Source organism: Camelus bactrianus, chromosome 11 (genome assembly GCF_048773025.1).
Source record: "Camelus bactrianus isolate YW-2024 breed Bactrian camel chromosome 11, ASM4877302v1, whole genome shotgun sequence".
In the NCBI taxonomy this organism is placed as follows: domain Eukaryota; kingdom Metazoa; phylum Chordata; class Mammalia; order Artiodactyla; family Camelidae; genus Camelus; species Camelus bactrianus.
In genome coordinates, this window is record NC_133549.1 from 7,383,791 (window position 1) to 7,401,782 (window position 17,992).

The 17,992-nt window shown below is 51.0% G+C and overlaps 1 protein-coding gene across 3 annotated transcripts in view; it reads right to left on the bottom strand.

Annotated features, from left to right (window-relative positions):
• Positions 1-17,992, bottom strand: part of SLC35F3 (solute carrier family 35 member F3) — a 230,134-nt gene that overhangs the window by 62,825 nt on the left and 149,317 nt on the right. For all 3 annotated transcript variants that reach the window (XM_074373140.1, XM_074373138.1, XM_074373139.1), the window contains one exon: positions 4,497-4,821. In XM_074373140.1, coding sequence (XP_074229241.1) covers positions 4,497-4,821 — 325 coding nt within the window. The remainder of the gene's footprint in view (positions 1-4,496; positions 4,822-17,992) is intronic.

The following is a 17,992-nucleotide window of genomic DNA, read 5'->3' on the forward strand; positions in this document are numbered from 1 at the left end:
TTTATGACTGTATCCCTGCGGAGATGTGCAATAACCATTTCCAGAAAGAACAACCCTCCAGAGTGTGACTGCTCTGCTCCTCGGTTAGACTTTGAATGTTATAGGTGCAGGACCCCATCCAGAGCCTGCCTGTCTGGGCCTTGTAGGACGGCAGACGGAAGGCACCAGAGCCCTTTCCCCTGTCTCGGCTCAGTACGTCTGCTGGCGTTTCTGAGGCAGAATCAACGGGCTAGCTTCCAGGAGCCAGGGACTACAATAGGCAGAGGGAAACATCTGTCACCACTGACTCGTTCGCTTTTTTGGCAGCCGCGTGAGAGCAGAAGGTCCCAGCGTTTGCTCATGAAAAGAGGTCACTACTAACAGGAATTCCTGACAGAACTTCCGACAAGGCGGCAAGTGCCCCAGATCTACTCTGGCTGTTTGTGCTGGCCCGGGCAGGCCCCTGGGATCCGAGGAGCCGTCCTCCTTCCTGAGATCAGGGTGTTGGGAGGCTGTGTGCCGTCCCTCCAGGGCCACGGACCCGATACGGCCTCCTCTGTGTGCCTCCTCCAGGTGCCAGGCTTGGCGGGAGGCTCCTGGGAGCTGAACCCCCTTTGAGGTCACACCTGCGGTTTCCGCAGCCCCCACACGCACCTCCGTGGCCAGAGCCCTCCCCGAGTCCTGCGTGCGGCTGCCTCCCCAGGGGCATCCCTGCGGCCAGCTGTCTGCGAGAAACAGGGAAGGTCAGGGTGGGGTGTCGACTGTCTGGGGAGAGAGGGGAGCTCACTTTATTTCCAGACATTTGGGGTTGCTCACGAGGGACTGAGGCTGAAACCCAGGACAGCTGGGCTGGCAGGTTTTCGCATCCATACTCTGGTTCCTGACAACAGTACCCGATCCCAGGAAGCCCTGATCACTCCAGGATGCCTCGTACAGCCGGCACGCCTGCGGGGTGATTTCTCCCGCACAGAACACCTGCGCGGCACTGCGGGGGGCTGGCACTCCCTGCAGACCCGCTCCTGCGGTTTAAACAGGCCACCAGCAGGTGGCCGATGAACTAAGCACGGGCTACCTCGTAACCCACAGAGGAGATCACGCTCCGGGGGTGGTTCCTGGCATTCCTCTGGCATCTCACAGCTTTTAGGACACCTGCACGTACGGTGTTTCATCTGATTACACAACCATCTTTTGGGCAAGCCAGGGCGTGTGTCATCACCTTCCGTTTACAAACAAGCACGTGAGGCTCTCAGAGGTGAAAAGACTTGCCCACAGAGCCTCCCCTCCCCCGCACGTGGCAGAGGACCAGGCTCCAACATCCTTGGGGCCCAAAGTGAGTCAGTCCCTCGTCAGCTGCACATGGGAGGATGGGTCCCGGTTTCTCCATTGGGTCAGATCAGCAACATTTTAAGATGTGAGCTGAGACTCGACAACTCCAGGGCCGGTACAGTCCAAGAGCAGCCCGTGGGCCAGCAGTGCCAGCATCTCCTGGAAGCTCATTAGGAAAGCAGAATCTCAGGTCAACTCAGACCTACGGAGTCAGTGTCAGCCCTTTGACAAGATCCTTGAGACTCGGAGAGTTTGAGGAGCCCTGTGTCCCCCCCACTGCGGTGGCTGGAAAAGTTCCACATGGGGGAAGCAGCCTCAGTGGGGAGGGCTTGGAGAAAAGAACCTTCCACCCGATTGATTGCTTCCTGATAACCGCAGGAAATGTGGGCTTATCTGTCCAGCTTCCTTCTCTGAAAATGGCCCCGACCTTTCTCCTTTCATCCCCAGCTCCCTGCAGAAACACTCTTAACCTAGAGGCACATCTCCTCAGTTGACTAAAGGTCTTTTCCTCTCCGGCATTCACTTCAATAAAAGCACAAACACGGAAGATGTGATTTTAGTTTGCCTCGATGTCTGGGCATCCTAAAGTCTGTTTTACAGGACTCCCAATTCGGTAGGGGATTAAAAGGTACCAACTATTAGGTATGAAAAAAGCTACAAGGATGTATAGTACAACGTGGGGAATAGCGCCAATACTTTACAATAACTATAAATGGAGTATAAACCCTTTAAAAGTTGTGGATCACTATACCACACACCTGTAACTTACATAATATTGTACAACTATATTTCAATAAAAAAAAAGCCTCTTCCAAAAAAAAAAAAAAAAGAATTCCCAATTTGAGTTGTGACAAGGAGTTGTAACTTCCTACATAAAGTCTGTGATGTGAACATTGGCCTCTCCCGTTTTTGAGAAAGCAAGTCCCTTCAACCCTCCAATGGTGTACAGGGCTGCAACGACACACCCAGTCACAGCTCTGTGTAGCCACAGGGAGCGCGCAGTTTACAATCGGATTTTTTAGGGGGTGATCTAAGCTTTATTACAGAAATTGGGCGAGGTTTTAACTGGCTTCTCTAATCAAGCCATGCTGATCCCCACTGCGCCCCACCGTTCTCCATCTGATGCAGCTGTCACCAGATTCCTCTCATGATTCCTCCCAGAGACTTCTCACAGGAAGACAATGAGCTGGAATCAAGGTGTGATGTCTTTCGTGTTTAATCTGCTTCCTTGACTTTGCATTTTTTTCCTCCCCTGACCTTTTAACTACCACCGAGCTCGGTTCCTCTGGTGGTGTTCTCGGCACGCTTGGTTAACGGTGCCGGGCCTGCCCTAAGTGGCCAGCGGGGCCCATCTGGCCCCAGGGTGGGAGTGGCCATGCTGAGGACACACGTTCAGGGCAGCAGCCCGGGAGGCCCTCTCTCAGGCTGCACGGGTGGCGGATGCGGGGATAGAACATTTCGTCTTCGCTCCAGCAAATCCCCCATCGAGAAAGGGCGCTCACTTCTTTTAGCCCCTTTTTAGAGGCAGAGGCATAATCTTCTACTCAGTTCAAAGAAAGGCAAACTCGTAATTACAAAATGAATACACTCAGGGCTACTTTACTGTTAAATACATCATTACTGAATACTTGCTTTTCTGTATGACTAAAAGCAGGCCATTATTCCTCTCTTGCTTTGGGACAACCCACGGCCCTCTCAAAGTTTCTAAACCTATTTGTTTGAGTTGCGACAGAGTCATAACTCAGTCTGCTTTCAGGAGCTGTTCAGAAGAGGCACAGTAAGTGGTTTCTAGTGATTTCTGGCTGGTCCACGAAGCCATGGGTTTAAGGCAACACTGAGAACTGCCCAGGCCTGGGTTCCAGTTCTGGGCTCCAGGCTCCCACATGCTTTGCTTCCAGAATCTGCTCTGAGTCCTTTCCACTGAGACATGTGAGGCTGGCCTTGTGAATCAATCCAAGCTGCATCAGTGCCCCTTCCTCTAGAATCAGTCCGCCAATTTACAACCTGGTCTTTTAAAGGAGCCAGTCCAAATTCCCTCTGAACATTAGACCAGTTTGGACCCTCACACCTCCAACGGTAACTTCACAGCAACGTAATGGTAGAATCTCAGAAAATTCTGATCTGAGTATAAAACTCCATTCCCAAACCTCCTTGCCCCTTGGACCTGATGGTTTCAGTTATCCTGCAACTTCTAAGCGCAACTCCAGAACAGGATTGAGGTTTGTAGGAGACAGTAAATGGGACATAGTCATTGTATGAGGAGGGTGCATGCTTGGTGGGGTTGGGGTAAGGTGGGGAAGAGGGCAGTAGAGATGGAGTAAATAGCCCTGGACTTTCACATTTTTTCCACCTCTGGGACTGGTAAGAGATAAATTCCCAGGGCCCTACCTGGTCACCTTGGCCGGAATTCTTCACTGAGTTTTTTTCTGGATAGATCTGATTTGGGCCAGCAGCAGCAGGTCCATACACAGTCACGGAGAGCCTCGGCTCTGGGTGACCATGAGACCCAAGGATTGACACAGATGAGGTCCCAGGGCCAACACGGACCATCTGGCTCCTGAGGGGGCCGGGGGACCCCTGCTGTACATTGTGGTAGATGGCTGAAATCAGGGTTTCCGGCTTCTTTTTGAAAGGGTGGTCATGCCAGTGAGAAGATACGGTCCACAAAGCTGACACAGTGCCTTGATTTTGACGGCCACGTTGCTGGATATTCAGATCCAAGCAACTATAAAACCAAAGGAGGGAAGGTCTTGGATTGGAGAGGTAATGAGTAATCAAGTCTTTGCAATGAGCATCGCCCTGCGGGGGGGAGGTAAGCTACAGAAAGCAACCAGTTACCCAGCTGCATGGACCTGTCCTCAGCCCCGACTCGGGAGGGATAACAGACCTACAGACTTTTCCCACTTCCACCCTTTCTGGGGACTTAGCACAGGCCATCTCTGGAAGATGCTGCCCTCTCTCGTCTCATATAAAGGAGTTCCTGGGGTTGCCCGGCGAGAGGCGGAGGAAAGGTGTTCACCACTCCGAGGGGAGAGAGTTCCGCTCCTGGCCCCACCAAGACAGTGGGTGACCCTGGGGCTTCTCGGCACTGTGTCCCTGGCCCGGCCCAGCGCCCGCCGCCGGGGCAGCCCAGCACCGGCAGCGCTCCGGAGAGCAGCCCCAGGGCCGGCCGGCATCCCGGAGGCGCCTACCTGTATCTCTGCTTCACCGACTGCTTCTCCGCCGACTTGCAGACGTGGCCCGCGTAGTAGAGCGGGAAGAATAAAAAGTTCCAGTTGGTGGCAAACCACGTGAGCGTGAAGGGGGCATCGAACTTGCCGAAGGTCAGCTTGGCGAGCTGCGTGGCGCCCGCCCAGGAGGAGCACACGCACAGCACCACCGCCACACCCCAGAAGGTCTTCCGCAGCCGCGCGCGGGAGCATCGCCAGCAGCGGCGGCCCGCTCTCCCGCCGGCCTCCGCCCCCGCCGGCGCCGGGGCCTCCGCCGGGCCCGGGGGGTCCCGGGGGCGCTCCTCCCCTGGGGGAAGAGAAGGGGCGGTTAACGGGGGCCTCCACACCGTCCCGGAGGGCGGCCAGGACCCAGGGGTGAGCAGGAGCAGGAGGGCAACCACCCCACTGCCATTGTCATAGCCGGCCACCCTGGGGAGGGGAGGGGGAGGTGGGGGATGGGGGAGGTGGGGGATGGGGGGGCGTGGAGGCAGCTTCAGAACTTCAAAAACATTGAAAAAAAATACAAAGGAGCTTATTTACAAAACAGAAATAGACTCACAAAGAAAACAAACTTGTGGTTATAGGGGGTGGTGAGTGGGAAGGGATAAACTGGGAGTTTGGGATTTACAGATGCTAATTAATATATATAAAATAGATAAACAATAAGTTTCTACTGTACAGCACAGGGAATCATATTCAATATCTTGTAGTAACTTCTGGTGAAGAATATGAGAACGAATGTTATGTATGTTCCCATGTGACTGAAGTATTGGGCTGTACACCAGAAACTGACACAACATTGTAAACTGTACTTCAATAAAAACATACTTTAAAAAAAGATGCTAAGAAAGTAGATCTTAAAAATTCTCGTCACAGGAAAAACAATTTTGTAACTATGTATGGGGACAGATGTTGACTAGACCACCATGCATACACATATGGAATCAGTATGTTGTACACCTGAAACTAACATAATGTTATCTGTTGATTATATCTCAATAAAAATCAGCTTGAACAAAGAAAAAAAGACATTTTCTGTGGTTTTCTTCTCCTCTAGAATTGATCTTCCAAACATGGTTCATGGTAACCTTAGTCTGTTTTCTATGTCTGTGAGTGTTTCTGTTTTGTAAATAAGTTCATGTGTATTATTTTTTGGATTCAAAGGGAAGGGGGGAGGGATAAATTAGGAGTACAGGATTAAGGGAGACCCACTACTGTATATAAAACAGATAAACAAGCATTTACTGCATAGCACAGGGAACTGTATTCACTATCTTCAATATCTTGAAATAACTTAAAATGAAAAAGAATCTGATATATATCCGAACTGCCTTGCTGCACACCTGAAACTAACACAATATTGCAAATCAACTACACTTCAATTAAAAAGAAAAGGTATGGTTCATGGGCTGGCGACATCAGTGCCATCCCCAGCCTGCTGGAAATGCAGAATCCCTGGGTCCCTAGAATCAGACTCTGTAGTTCAACAGGTGATCTCTGTGCACATCTGGAGACGTGAGGAAGACTTCTCCAGAACACACAGGGTGGCTGAAATATTTACCACGTGTCAGCTCACCCAGCCTGATGTGCTCCTGGGTGCTGGGCACTGCTGGGGGCGTGGGTTCCCACCAGACGAGGTCGTGGATCTTAACCTTTAAAAGCTCCCCAGACATTGACAGACGTTCCTCCCTGCCTGTTTCTTAGGGGCGTGGATGCCAAGAGTTTCATCTTATTTTGCACTTCGTGTCCCTCTTATTTATTTGCTCTTACTGACTTCCTGCTGACGGCTGTCAGTCTCGCTTTGAAGTGCTACTTAAAAACCACAGCTGCTGGCAGCCGGTGCTGTGAAAGGCCTCAGACATTCCATTCTAGAACCATGTGACTTCTGGAAACCGGGCTGCGGCCCAGAGCGTGGCTCGGCGGTGCCGTTGTTCCCAGAGACCATGAGAAGGTGGAAAAGGCCTTCTCTTCCACTGTTTGGTTTTCATTCATGATTGTGTGCATGCCAGTCAGCTGGAAGTTTAAGCAGCGCTGTGGCTTGCGTAAGGTGTAGCCATGGATGGATGCAGATTTCCAGGAGACAGAGCCTCCTTGCTTTTTATAAGTTCAGCCAGGCACTCAGCTGAATGGGGACTCTTGGCACTAAAGGGGTACAGGGGATGGGTACAAAAGGTTTTGGGGGGTCAAACATACTCTGTGTATTTTGTTTAAACTTAATAGTAATTTAAATAGCTCTAGTACAATCAGACCAAGTTTTGTACACCATACTTCCTGAAATATATAATTCCATGAGGCGAAATCCTGATTCAAGGTAGCCGATTACACAGGTGTTAGCCAACCCAGTCATTCATGGCCAGCCCTGGTGGTATCTCTCAGCCAAAGGTCATCCTAGGCCTTTGTGGCTAGTCAAGGAGCGACCATGTCCTTTACTGGCCAGAATCCTCCTTGACACCGTCTGGACTGTGCTTCCTTTACCTGCTCTGTGAGTACTTCACCTCCCTCCTTCTCCTTCTTTTCATGCATGTATATATCATAGTCAGAAGCCCCTGGGGACGCAAATGCTCTGAGCTCCTAACAAGCTGTCTGTTTCTGGCAGGGGCTGCAGGGCCGGGAGAAGCAGAGGGGGCAGAGGAAGGCACATTCCTCTCTTTTTGCTCAATGACGTCCCACCAGGATGTCCTGACTGTGCTCTCAGGGAATCCCCACAACTTCTGGCAAGTGCAGTTTCAGACAGAAGCACGCACGTTTCAGTTGACACACTGATTACCCGGCATCTGGGGTGAGCCCTGCAACCTCTCATCAGGGGGATAATTTTCAAGCAGTGTTGGGGGCTGGGAGGTTTCTGAACGACCAGCATCAACTGTCAAAAACTCACACTGAAAAGATAATTACAGAGGTGAAAGAAAGGTCCACAAAGAAATGAACCGCGGTCTCACGGTACTCACTTGCTATCTAAGAATGGACGCTGGATTCGTGGGTATATGCCCAGGAATGCTGGGCCACATGGTGGTTCTGTTTTGGGGTTTTTGAGAAACCTCCATACTAATTTCCACAGGATCTGCACCAATTTACATTCCCACCAACAGTGCACAAGAGTTCCCTTTTCCCCACATCCTTGCCAACACTGGTTATTTGTGTTCTTTTTGATGATGGCTATTCTGACAGGTGAGGTGGTGTCTCACTGTGATTTGGATCTGCATTTCCCTGATATTGGTGATGTTGAGCAACTTCTCACGTTTCTGTGGGCCACCTGCATTTTTCTCTTTTGGAAAAATGTCTGTTCACTTCTTCTGCCCGTATTTTAAATGGATTGTTTGTTTGCTTGCTTTTTAATTGAAGTACGGTTTATTTTAAATGTTGTATTAAAAAAAAAGAATGGACGCTGGAAGAGGTTGAACAAATTCAGGCTCACGGCATGTTTATTTCACCTAGTTTTTCATTATGGAAAACGAACAGTGAGAAGACGGTGAGATCTGAAACCCATCACTGCCTTGCCCTACTGCGACACCCAACCCAGTAAAGATGCCCCGTCTTGCTTTGGTCAGAGTCAAGCGGGAGAAACTGCCAGGTTGGCGGAAGGGACCACCACAAATACGGATATTTACCCTCCTTTCTTTAGGAGGTAAATATACACTACCCATGCCCCAGCGTCCATGACAAACAGAGCAAATGAGTTAAAGAATAAATGTAGAGTGGCATGATGAACTTGGTCAACAGATACATTTATTCTCCGCTATTTGAAACACAGCAAATACATCCCGTAGCAAATACATATGGTTCCCTGGGTCATTGTCAACGAGCTGTCCAGTGTATGCTCAGAGGGAAGGAATTACACTGAGGGGAGCAGTATCCTGTCTCAAAAGCCTCTCAACGCTTCCAGCGCAGGAAGCGTCTGTTGATTTTCCCTCCCATCCTAAATTGTAAGTCAAGCCATTCCTTTGTGTTTGGTTTCACTCCTGTGTCACAGCCCAAAGAGGCAGTGCCAAATGCCACCAAGAAATCGGTGCTGAATTAGCCTCACGCCGTCTCCTGTCCCAGCTCCTCTGACCATTATTAACACAACTAGAAATAGTACTTATGTCATCCTCACTCTCCGACACCCCCTCCCCACTAACACTCCCCAAACTCATGATCTTGCAACTTCCATCCTAACCTCGCACTTTAGCCAAGAGTTCTGGGAGCAACGCGATGCAGATGGCAGCCCCTGGCCCGGTGGCTGTGCCGACACACACTGTGATTGTGGACCACGCATCTCCCCCTTTGACTCCCTCTAAATGCTCTGTTTATGTCGCTTAACTCACTCAGAAGCCCAAGGAGACAGGCAGGCTCTTCCTAGTTCTGTTACTGGAGTTGCTTTCATTGAGCATTTTGGAGAAAGCTGCAGTGTGTGTGTGTGCGTAGGGGGAGTGCCCTCTTGTGCACACGGCATGCTGAGATACAAACACACTGTCCGTGAACTTCCATCCTGAGCTCTGTCTCCGAGCCGGGCAGTTTACTGAAACTACGCATCAGCCATGCCTCCTGCAAAATCACACTAGATGCCCGTCTCCTAGCAGGGATTTATCAGACATTCACACTCTTTGGTCGAGAAGAAGCAGTTCCTACAGGAAATGTCTGCCCAGCAGAAGGAAACTCTAGGTCATATGGGGTGAGTTGAAGGTCTGGTTTAGCTGCTAACGCATCCTGGGACCAAGGCAAGTCCTCTTCTCATGAGCTGCCCACTGCTTTCCCCGGAGAAAATGATGAATTGCATGCTTTTATGTTTATCTAGTAAAAGTCATTTCTACAATAAGAAAGCAAGAAACATTGGAAAATAACTCACTGTCAACTTAAAGTTCTCATAAAATGGCTCATCCAAACTTCCAAGAGAACAAAAATGTTTCTTTTCTGAGTTCCCCTAAGAATAAGTGGACCCTTATTGACTTTATGAAAACGTGCCAGGAAGTTTTGCACTGAGAAGGTGCCAGAGTCATGTCTTAGGGATGACAGACCCCGGGCTGGGATCAGAGACCACCCATGGGCTGGTGGGGTCCCTGCCTCCGGAAAGCAGAGGAGAAGTCACGTGAACAGAAGAGAAGGCGCCTCTCAGTGACATCTCCATCAAGAAGATCCGTACAGTTAATTTCTTAAAGCTTTTTCGAGGCGTAATTTTCATAAGCATAAAATTCACTTATTTCAGGAGGACAATTCATGATTCTCAAGACATTCACAGAGTTGTGAAACCGTCACCACCATGCAATCTGAGGACATTTCCCCGCCTCAGTGAGTCCGCACGCCCATCTGTAGTCACTCCCCATGGCCACCCCCAACCCCAGGCAACCATAAATCTGCTTTCTGTATCTACGGATTTGCCTACTCTGGGTATTGCCTATAAATCTATAAACTTTTGCATCTGACTCCTTTCACTTAGCAGAATGTATTTGGGGTTCCTCCATGTTCTAAGACGTGTCTGTAGTTCATTCTCTCAGTGGCTGGGTCACATCCCATGGGGGTCTTCCATATTATGTTTATCCATTCATGAGTTGATGGACGTGTGTGTAATTTCCAGGTTTCTGGCTACAGTAATAATTCTGTCATGAACACTCCCATGAGTCTTTCTGTGGATGTTTCTGTTTCTCTTGGGTGGACTAGTTACATTTTTAAGCCACTCATCCAGCAAACACTTACCGACACCTACTGTGGGGCATAAAGCAGACACACTCTCCCCTAGTAGAACTTGCTTAGTCCAAGTGGCAATGCTTAGAGTGACCATGTCATGGAGGGTTCAGTGTCTCCAACTCTGACCAAATAGGACACAGCTAAGAGCCGCTCTGGGAACAGAGACCCCTCCCTTTTCTGTTTCTGGAGTGCCCAGGAGAAGAGAGCTTGACGAGTAAGTTCCCATTTATTGATCACTGATGCGTATACAAGTTCAGGGCCTGGCCGCCCAAACTAAATCGCTTTTATAAAACGAGGAGCTTGGAAGAAAGCTTCTGCTTCTGGCCATTTGCAAGTGTAATTCATTTCCCAAAAATGCAGTTTGGGTTTTGTTTATATAATCTACTCATTAAATACTTGCTCAGTGAATTTATGTGTGATTTTTTTTTTTAAAGCAGTGCTTTGGAGAAAAGGGAAGAGACGACAGACACGAGTATCAGGCCACCAAAGGCCCCAGGTGTCCCCAAAGCAATCTTCATGTCACATTTTCTGACCACGATGCCCACCTGCACTTGCCAGACCACCTGTTTGGGTTCCTGGACTTTGGGTCAGAAAAATTGCCACTGTTCCTACACACTAAGGCCTCAGCCACACTCCTGACTGGTACTGGTCCCTGGGAAAAAATGGAACCCACAGATAATTGAAGCTGACCCCCAGTAAGGGAGAAGAAGGCACAGGGAAGTAAAGGGAAGAGCGACAGTTAAACACCCAGTTTACATGTCCTGCTCTTGCCGGGAGATAACATATCTTTTTTAACCTGTTTTAATGTTGGTGGAGGGTGACTAGTCTTTTTTTTTTTTTAATTTTTAAAATTTTATTTATTTTTATTTAATTTTATTTACTTTGTAAATTTTGTTGGGGGGAGGTAGTTAGGTTTATTTATTTATTTTTTTAATGGAGGCGCTGGGGATTGAACCCAGGACCTTGTGCATGCTAAGCACGTGCTCTACCACTGAGCCACCCGTTCCCTCGGAGGGTGACTATTCTCGCTTTGCCATTGGAGCAGCTGAGGGTCAGACAGTTGCTCTCCCACGATCACAGGGTAGTGAGGGGCAGAGGTGAAGTACAAGCACCTGTCTGACTCCAGAGCATTGACAGGGATGGAGAGCACCCTCATTCACCCCTGGGAAGGTGATTAGGGCCACAGTGCTGACCACCCGAGTCAGAACTGCCCATCACTAAGGCGGGCCCTCAAGTTCCCAAGAAGACAGAATCCACTGTTAAATTTGGAACAGCCTGAGTCTGTATGGAACTCTGGGCTGGGACCCGCCACTACGGAATGAGGGCTCTCGTGGACTGTTTGTGTGCTCCGCAATTTATATGTTAAAATTGTAACCTCTGGGATGGCTGTGCTTGCAGATGGAGACTCTAGGGATGTAATTAAGGTTAAATGAAGTCATAAGGGTGAGGCCCTGGTCCGATAGGGTTGGTGGCCTTGTAAGGAGGGATGAGGGAACCCTCATTCCCTCACTCTGCTCTCTCCGTAAGCACGCAGAGGGAAGGCCGTGTGAGGACACAGCCAGGAGGTGGCCGTCGACAAGCCGGGAAGAGTCCCCACCAGAAACCCAATTTACTAACAGCTGGATCTTGGACTCCTGGCCTGTAGAACTAGGAGAAAGCAAAGATCTGTTAAGTTATCCAGGCTGCGGTACTTTGCTATGGCAGCGAGCCACTGACCCGAGGGCGTGACACAGGAGAGCGCTGTGCACATGAGGGTGTGAGGCACAGGCCCGGAGCTGCCACCGCACAGAATCGGATGCAGTGACAAGCGGTGGCTGAGTATTTATTTTTATACCTCTTAGGAGAAGAAATAACTGCCCTGGATTCCTAGCTGGGAACCATCAGATGCTGCCCCTTACTTATTTGCCGCGCGCCCCACTCCAGCAAAGTTGTCTTTAAAAACCAAAGTTCTTTCCCTTGTGCGGATACAGAATTGGGAGTGAGTGAGGGCTGCTTTTGCAGGGGTGGAGTGGGGCGGCGTGAGGTTCTTCCCAGATTCCCCTGAATTCTGCCCGACAGTCGGGCCCAGATCTGCCCACCCTCCGGCCGTCACCACCACCTCAGTAAACAGACGCCTGTACTGGCCTTCTGTCCCCACTCCTCACCTCCTTAGAGGTCCCCGAATAACACCAGTGTCTGAATCACATCGTCTCCCGCAGAGCATTTCAGACAATCCTGGGAATTTACATAGCCCGAGGCCAGCGTGACTTAACTAGAAGAGGGTAAGCTTTAAATGATGCCCCTGGCGCCTCGAGGGAAGGAAGGGCCATGCGGCCCTGGGAGGGGAGCAAGGGCCCTGTTTTGAGATGTGGTCTGAAGACACCTGGGCTGGAGGGGATCTGTTTTAATCTGCCTGCCTGCTAGTCATGACCTGTGCGCCTCCCAGAATCTCACTGTGTTCACCGCTGGGCACATCGCACCTCCCTGTACACAGCAGGCACTCACACAAGCACTGCCTTAGAAGCACTGTCTTCTAAGACACACCACTAGTTCTTAGCAGAGTCTTGTATCCTACGTACATCTCTAAGGCAGGACTGAACGTGCTCAGTTAAGGACCCAGGTGGGGTAGGCCTTACGGTACCCACGAGTCCTCCTTGGCTTTATCTCCTCCCTGAAGGCGAGCCTCCTGCACCGGGTGATGTGGCTGAACTCATCCCAGGCAGAGAGGTTTTGCTGTGGGAACACCCAGGCCAGCCACCAGCAAAATTAGGAAGTCGCACCGCTCCCTTCTTTGGGGACTTTCTAGACCTCTTTGGTACCACCCATCATGGGGGCCTGTCTGGAGTCTGGTGCTTTCCTGCTGCTGAAGATTCCTGGGGCAAGTTGTGCTCACGTAGCTGTTTTTTCCTCCCCTGCTCAAATGCCAGGTCCCACCCTGGAAAGTGTGTGCATTTGCATGAACACACAACACACACACACACACACACACGCATGCACAAACAGGCCAAATTTCTTGCATGTTCTGGGCCTCATCCCCGTAGAGCTCTGCTCTCTGACTCGAGCTAGAGAAGGATTTTAATCAACTAAACCAATCTGCTAACGAGTAAGCTACTTAATAGACTCCTGGAACGTTACTGCTAAAAGGGCTGATGGAAAATCTAGTCTTCTTTTTTTTCCTGGAAGATCTATTCTAAACCCCTTTCTTTTCAGAAGAGAGGCCCAGGCCCCAGGTGGTGAGGAGACAGGTTGGAGACATTCATGAGCCAGTGGAGGAGCAGGACCCCACGGACGGTCAGCATCCTGCCCCTCACACTGGTCCTTCCCTGAATACGCTTTCCCTGAGTCACATGATGTCTTAACCAGTGAGAACAATCACTAGCCAAGAAGGCTTTTAAGAATTACATCTCTTCTTGGCTCTCCAATATGGCTCCTCAGAACCCTCCCCCACCTTGGCCAGCCTTCAGTCCTCACCGATCATTTCCAGCAGATGCTGCTGCTTCCTACACTAGGAAGAGATCAAAGACACCTGCTCAGGTCCCTGGCCTCCCTTCCCCGCAGCCGCCTGTTCTTCCATGTGTCTTTGCCCTCACTTCTTCCCTTCCCCTTTGCTGGGTGACCCGACCCTCCTCTGGGGGGGGGGGCTCTCCTCCCATGCCCTCTGCCTCCCCAGGCCACCGCTGCCTCAATCACATCCTCCTGGGGCAACTCAGAACATACTGGAATGGGCCTCCTTCCTCGGTTTACCCACACCGGGCTCTCCGAATCTCTCCCCTTCCTCCTAAAGGGAGCGTGCCTTCCTCACTATCTCACTGCCCAGCGCCTTCACCAAGTCCCCTGCCCCGCCTCTCTGCTCCCTCCTCCCTCCCCAAGCTCCCAGCCTGCAATCTGATCTGCCAGCAGACCAGCACCTGCTTCAGACTGTTTCTGTAGAGCTGAGGCCTTTGGCTGTACCTGATACCACCACACCTCCTCTTTCTTGGTCTTCTTCCTGTGGTTTCTGTGATGCCCTATGACCTCAGTTCGGACGTCCCCTCTGCCTCCCCATCTGCCAAACATCTGTGGCCAGCAGGCTTCTGTGCCGGCCCGTCTATCCGCACAGAGCCGCCTCTCTCACCTGACCTGTCCCTCAGCCGTCACCATATCTCCTCCCAGGCCCTTGCCTGCCCTGCTGCACACCTGCACGTGAAGGTCCTGCCCGGCTTCAGACTCCACCATCTCGGCTGGACGCCCCACGTCTCCCCACAGACCTGCCTCCTCTCCCCTCTTGCTGTCACTGTCAATGGCCTCTTCATGTTCAGCGCCCTCTTGGATGACTCCCTGGCTGCCTTCCTACTTAAACTTGGTGTGGGGGACACTTTGGTATATTTTGTATTCTATTCTTAATTCCCTTAGTTAAAAATATTTATTGTGATCGATGAAATCACCTTCCTGGCTCATTCTGAACATCGCAGCCGGGCATCTCAGATCCAGACAGTGTCTTCCTCCTCTTCCAGGCCCTTCCTTCTTGTGTGGGTCCCCTCTCCTGAGCCCAGCATTCAGGAGGCCTCCAAGTTTGCCCGTGGTCAGCCTGGCCCCTGGCCCCTTCCTCCCCTCACTTCTTTTGATAACCACCCGCAGGTCTCTGCCAAGTGCTGTCCTTTCCTGACTCTGCATCTTGGTCTGTGGAGCCACCTCTGCAAGGAACACTGTGTTCTGACCTCTTACCGATGACAGCAGAGGACAGAGGGACAGCCTCTACCAGGGTGCCCTGCTCATGCTCCCAAAAGACCAATTGCAGTGACGATGTAGTCATCACCTGGAGTCTGGCGATAAGGCTTCTGAGGCCACATCCAGGCTCGGCAGGAAAGAGCTTCCTGTTAGATTAAGTCATTCTGGCAAAGCAGCGGGTAAAGGTGACGAGCCCGCTGCGTGGTGGCCACCTGCGTCCCAGCCAGCAGTGAGCTCGCCCTCTGCTGAAACTCACCATTTCTTTCATGGTCCTTTCGTGGAATGAAAAAAGTTAATCTCCACATGCAATCCTCATTTGCATGCATTTGGGACAGCTCTCCTTTGCTGAGGTCAAGGTTTGTAACTGGCTCCTCTTAGCATCCCCAGGAACTTCCGGTTCATTCTCTTACATATTTTAGGTAACATATTTGATCCGTATGTGGATGGTTTCCTGTCACTGAGGTTTCAGGCCCTGCAGAATCCAACCTGGGAAACACTTTGGGCATGGGAACCCTCTGGCAGGATACTTCTCAAGATGAGACATCTCTCAGGTTGGCCCCCAGCGCTGTGTTCCCAGCATACATAACAACTGAGCATCCCAGGATGACAGTCCTATCCCTTTAATAGAAACAAAGGAGCCAGACCTTGGGGGCAGCTGAGACAGGCTGACTGCCCTGCACGGGGCATTAAGAACGTCAGCAGCCGGGGGGGAAAAAAAAAACAGAAAAGATGGGTATGAATAGCTGTGGGCCCTCTGGACCCCAGCAGTCCCCAGACCTCCAAGTCACACTGCGAAGGGAGTTTCAGGAGCCAATGTTTGCTGAGCACTTACAAAGCACCTGGCAGACACCGATGTGAAACCTGGCCCCCTTGCTCTCTAATTGCATAACCTTGTGTGAATGATTTCTCTGAGCCTCAGTTTCCGCGTCTGTAAACGGTAGTAACAATGCTTACCCTTCCTTTGGGTGGCAGAGAGACAATGTAACCATCTCTAGCACAGTGCCTGCGACAGTTGTAGGCTCATTAGCAAAAGCTGTTATTCTCATGATTAAGAGGCAGACGTTGTCATCATCATTTCCATGTGAAAGAACTCATCCCCAGAGAGCTTTCACCATTCTGCCAAAGTTCACTGGTTCAGCATGAGAGGCGGGCCCTAACCCAGTCCTTCTAACTCCAAAGCCCTCATTCTTTCCACCAGACTGCATGCTGCCTGCCTCTTGGGGGAATTTACGCCACTGTTCTCAGCCATTAATCCTCCCGAATGTAATTTTACTGAACATGAATTAGCTGGTTGTGAATAGAGGTGATCCAAGTAAATATCACTCTACTAAAGGAGTGTTACTGATCAATATTCAGTGTCTGAGTCCGGTGGAAAAGCCAGGAAAAAATGGGAAGCCAAGATACACCGTCAGATAAAACAGACGCCAGCAACCTGCCTGGAAGACGCTTTTCGAGCCTCAGCTCCTGTCTGAGGCCCAGCTGCTTGTTCCCTCCTTCTCGTGCATTCTGGCCAGGCCTGTGCGCACACATCCCTCTGCCTGAAGCAGCCTCCCCTCCCCGTTGTGCTTGAAAAGTTACCTCAACTCAGGTGCGATGCCTCTCCCCACGATGCCCTCCTCTGAAAGCTCTTCGCAGATTACCCAGTTCTAAGTGTCCCTGCCATACTCTGTTCTCAGCTCTGGACCAGAACTTACTACGTTGACCTGGATGGCTCATTCATCTCTGGGTCCTTTCCCCACTAGACTGAAACCCCTCAAAAGAACGAAGCTAGGATTGCCGATTTCTGCATATCCAGGGTTTTGCTAAGTAGACCCAGGACACAGTGCAGGGTCGGATGAGGTGTCTGTTGAGCCAATGAAGTCAGCCCGTCCACCTCCTGTGTCTGAGTTCACCCCAGCATCGTATTTTCTATTTTGGTTTTATATGTACCACATGCTGGTGCCTTCTTGCCTCCCCTTAGAAGACACACTGCACGAGCTAATAAATATTCCTCTCTGGCTGCGTTCCGCCACTGTGGCTGGGTCTGCCACCCACACAGAAACAGCCACAGTATGGGGACCACCTTATCTTGTGCATCCGAGGCAAAACAGAATGATTCAACACTCCTAAAACAAGCACCCAAGATGCAAATGGTTTCAAAAAATAGACCGAAAGCCAAACTGAACACAAATACCAAGGGAAAAAAAACCAGGCCGAGATAAAGAGCCACAAGGAAGGCCAGGCATGCCAAGGGCAGGTTCCATCAGGCCCTGCCCTGCAGACCTGCTGACACACACAGAGGGATCCTGTACAGAAAGGGGACTGGAAGCCTTCTTGCATCACTGCAACTCTGCAGATGCTTCCAGACGCTGTCCCCACACACGCCCTCTTTGAAAGCAGTGAGAAGGTTCGCTGAAGGTGTGAGACAATCTGGGACGGGAGGATTTCCAGACATTTATTAAGTGTCTACTGTGTACCAGGCGCGTGCTGGGGACCGTCACTCAGCTACCTCGCTGCACTCCCCCCAGGTCTGCTGAGCTCGGATCTTCTGTTCTAGAGCCCTGGAAACGGGGGCTCAGCGTTTATGATTATACACATCAAACTGCACAGCAGGGAGAGCGCGGTCCTGATCCCCCATCTGTCTGATTCTCAGTTTAACACACTTTCCATTATCCACAGACATTTACCTGCAAAGGATGGTTAAGAAACCAAGCCCACGGTTTGCTATGGCTGTCCATGTGAACAAGAGGCGTGGAGCTCACCTGGCAGTGGCCCTGAGGGAAGTGGCAGAGGGGTTCCCCATCTTCACCCCCTGAAGGCAAAGCCCAGGCCTGGCTGGAGAGGAGCATCCGTGCTGAGCATGTCACTGCCTACCTCCTGCGGCACATCCAAGGTCCAGTGCCCAGCCTTGGAAGTCTCACCATTCACACCCAGCCTGACGCCAAGGACCCCTCAGACGCCTCCTGCCCGAGGGAGGTACCCTGCCACTGGACAGCAGAGTCACCCTGCCTGACTTACACAGTGATGGCGGGCCAACTTCCCATGAAGACCCCATGAATGAGCAGACCCTTCCAGCTTCCCCATGGGAAACAGATATCTGACCCTCCCACCTTGCACCTTGCAGGGACATCGGGGCAAAGCCCCAGAGCAGCAGG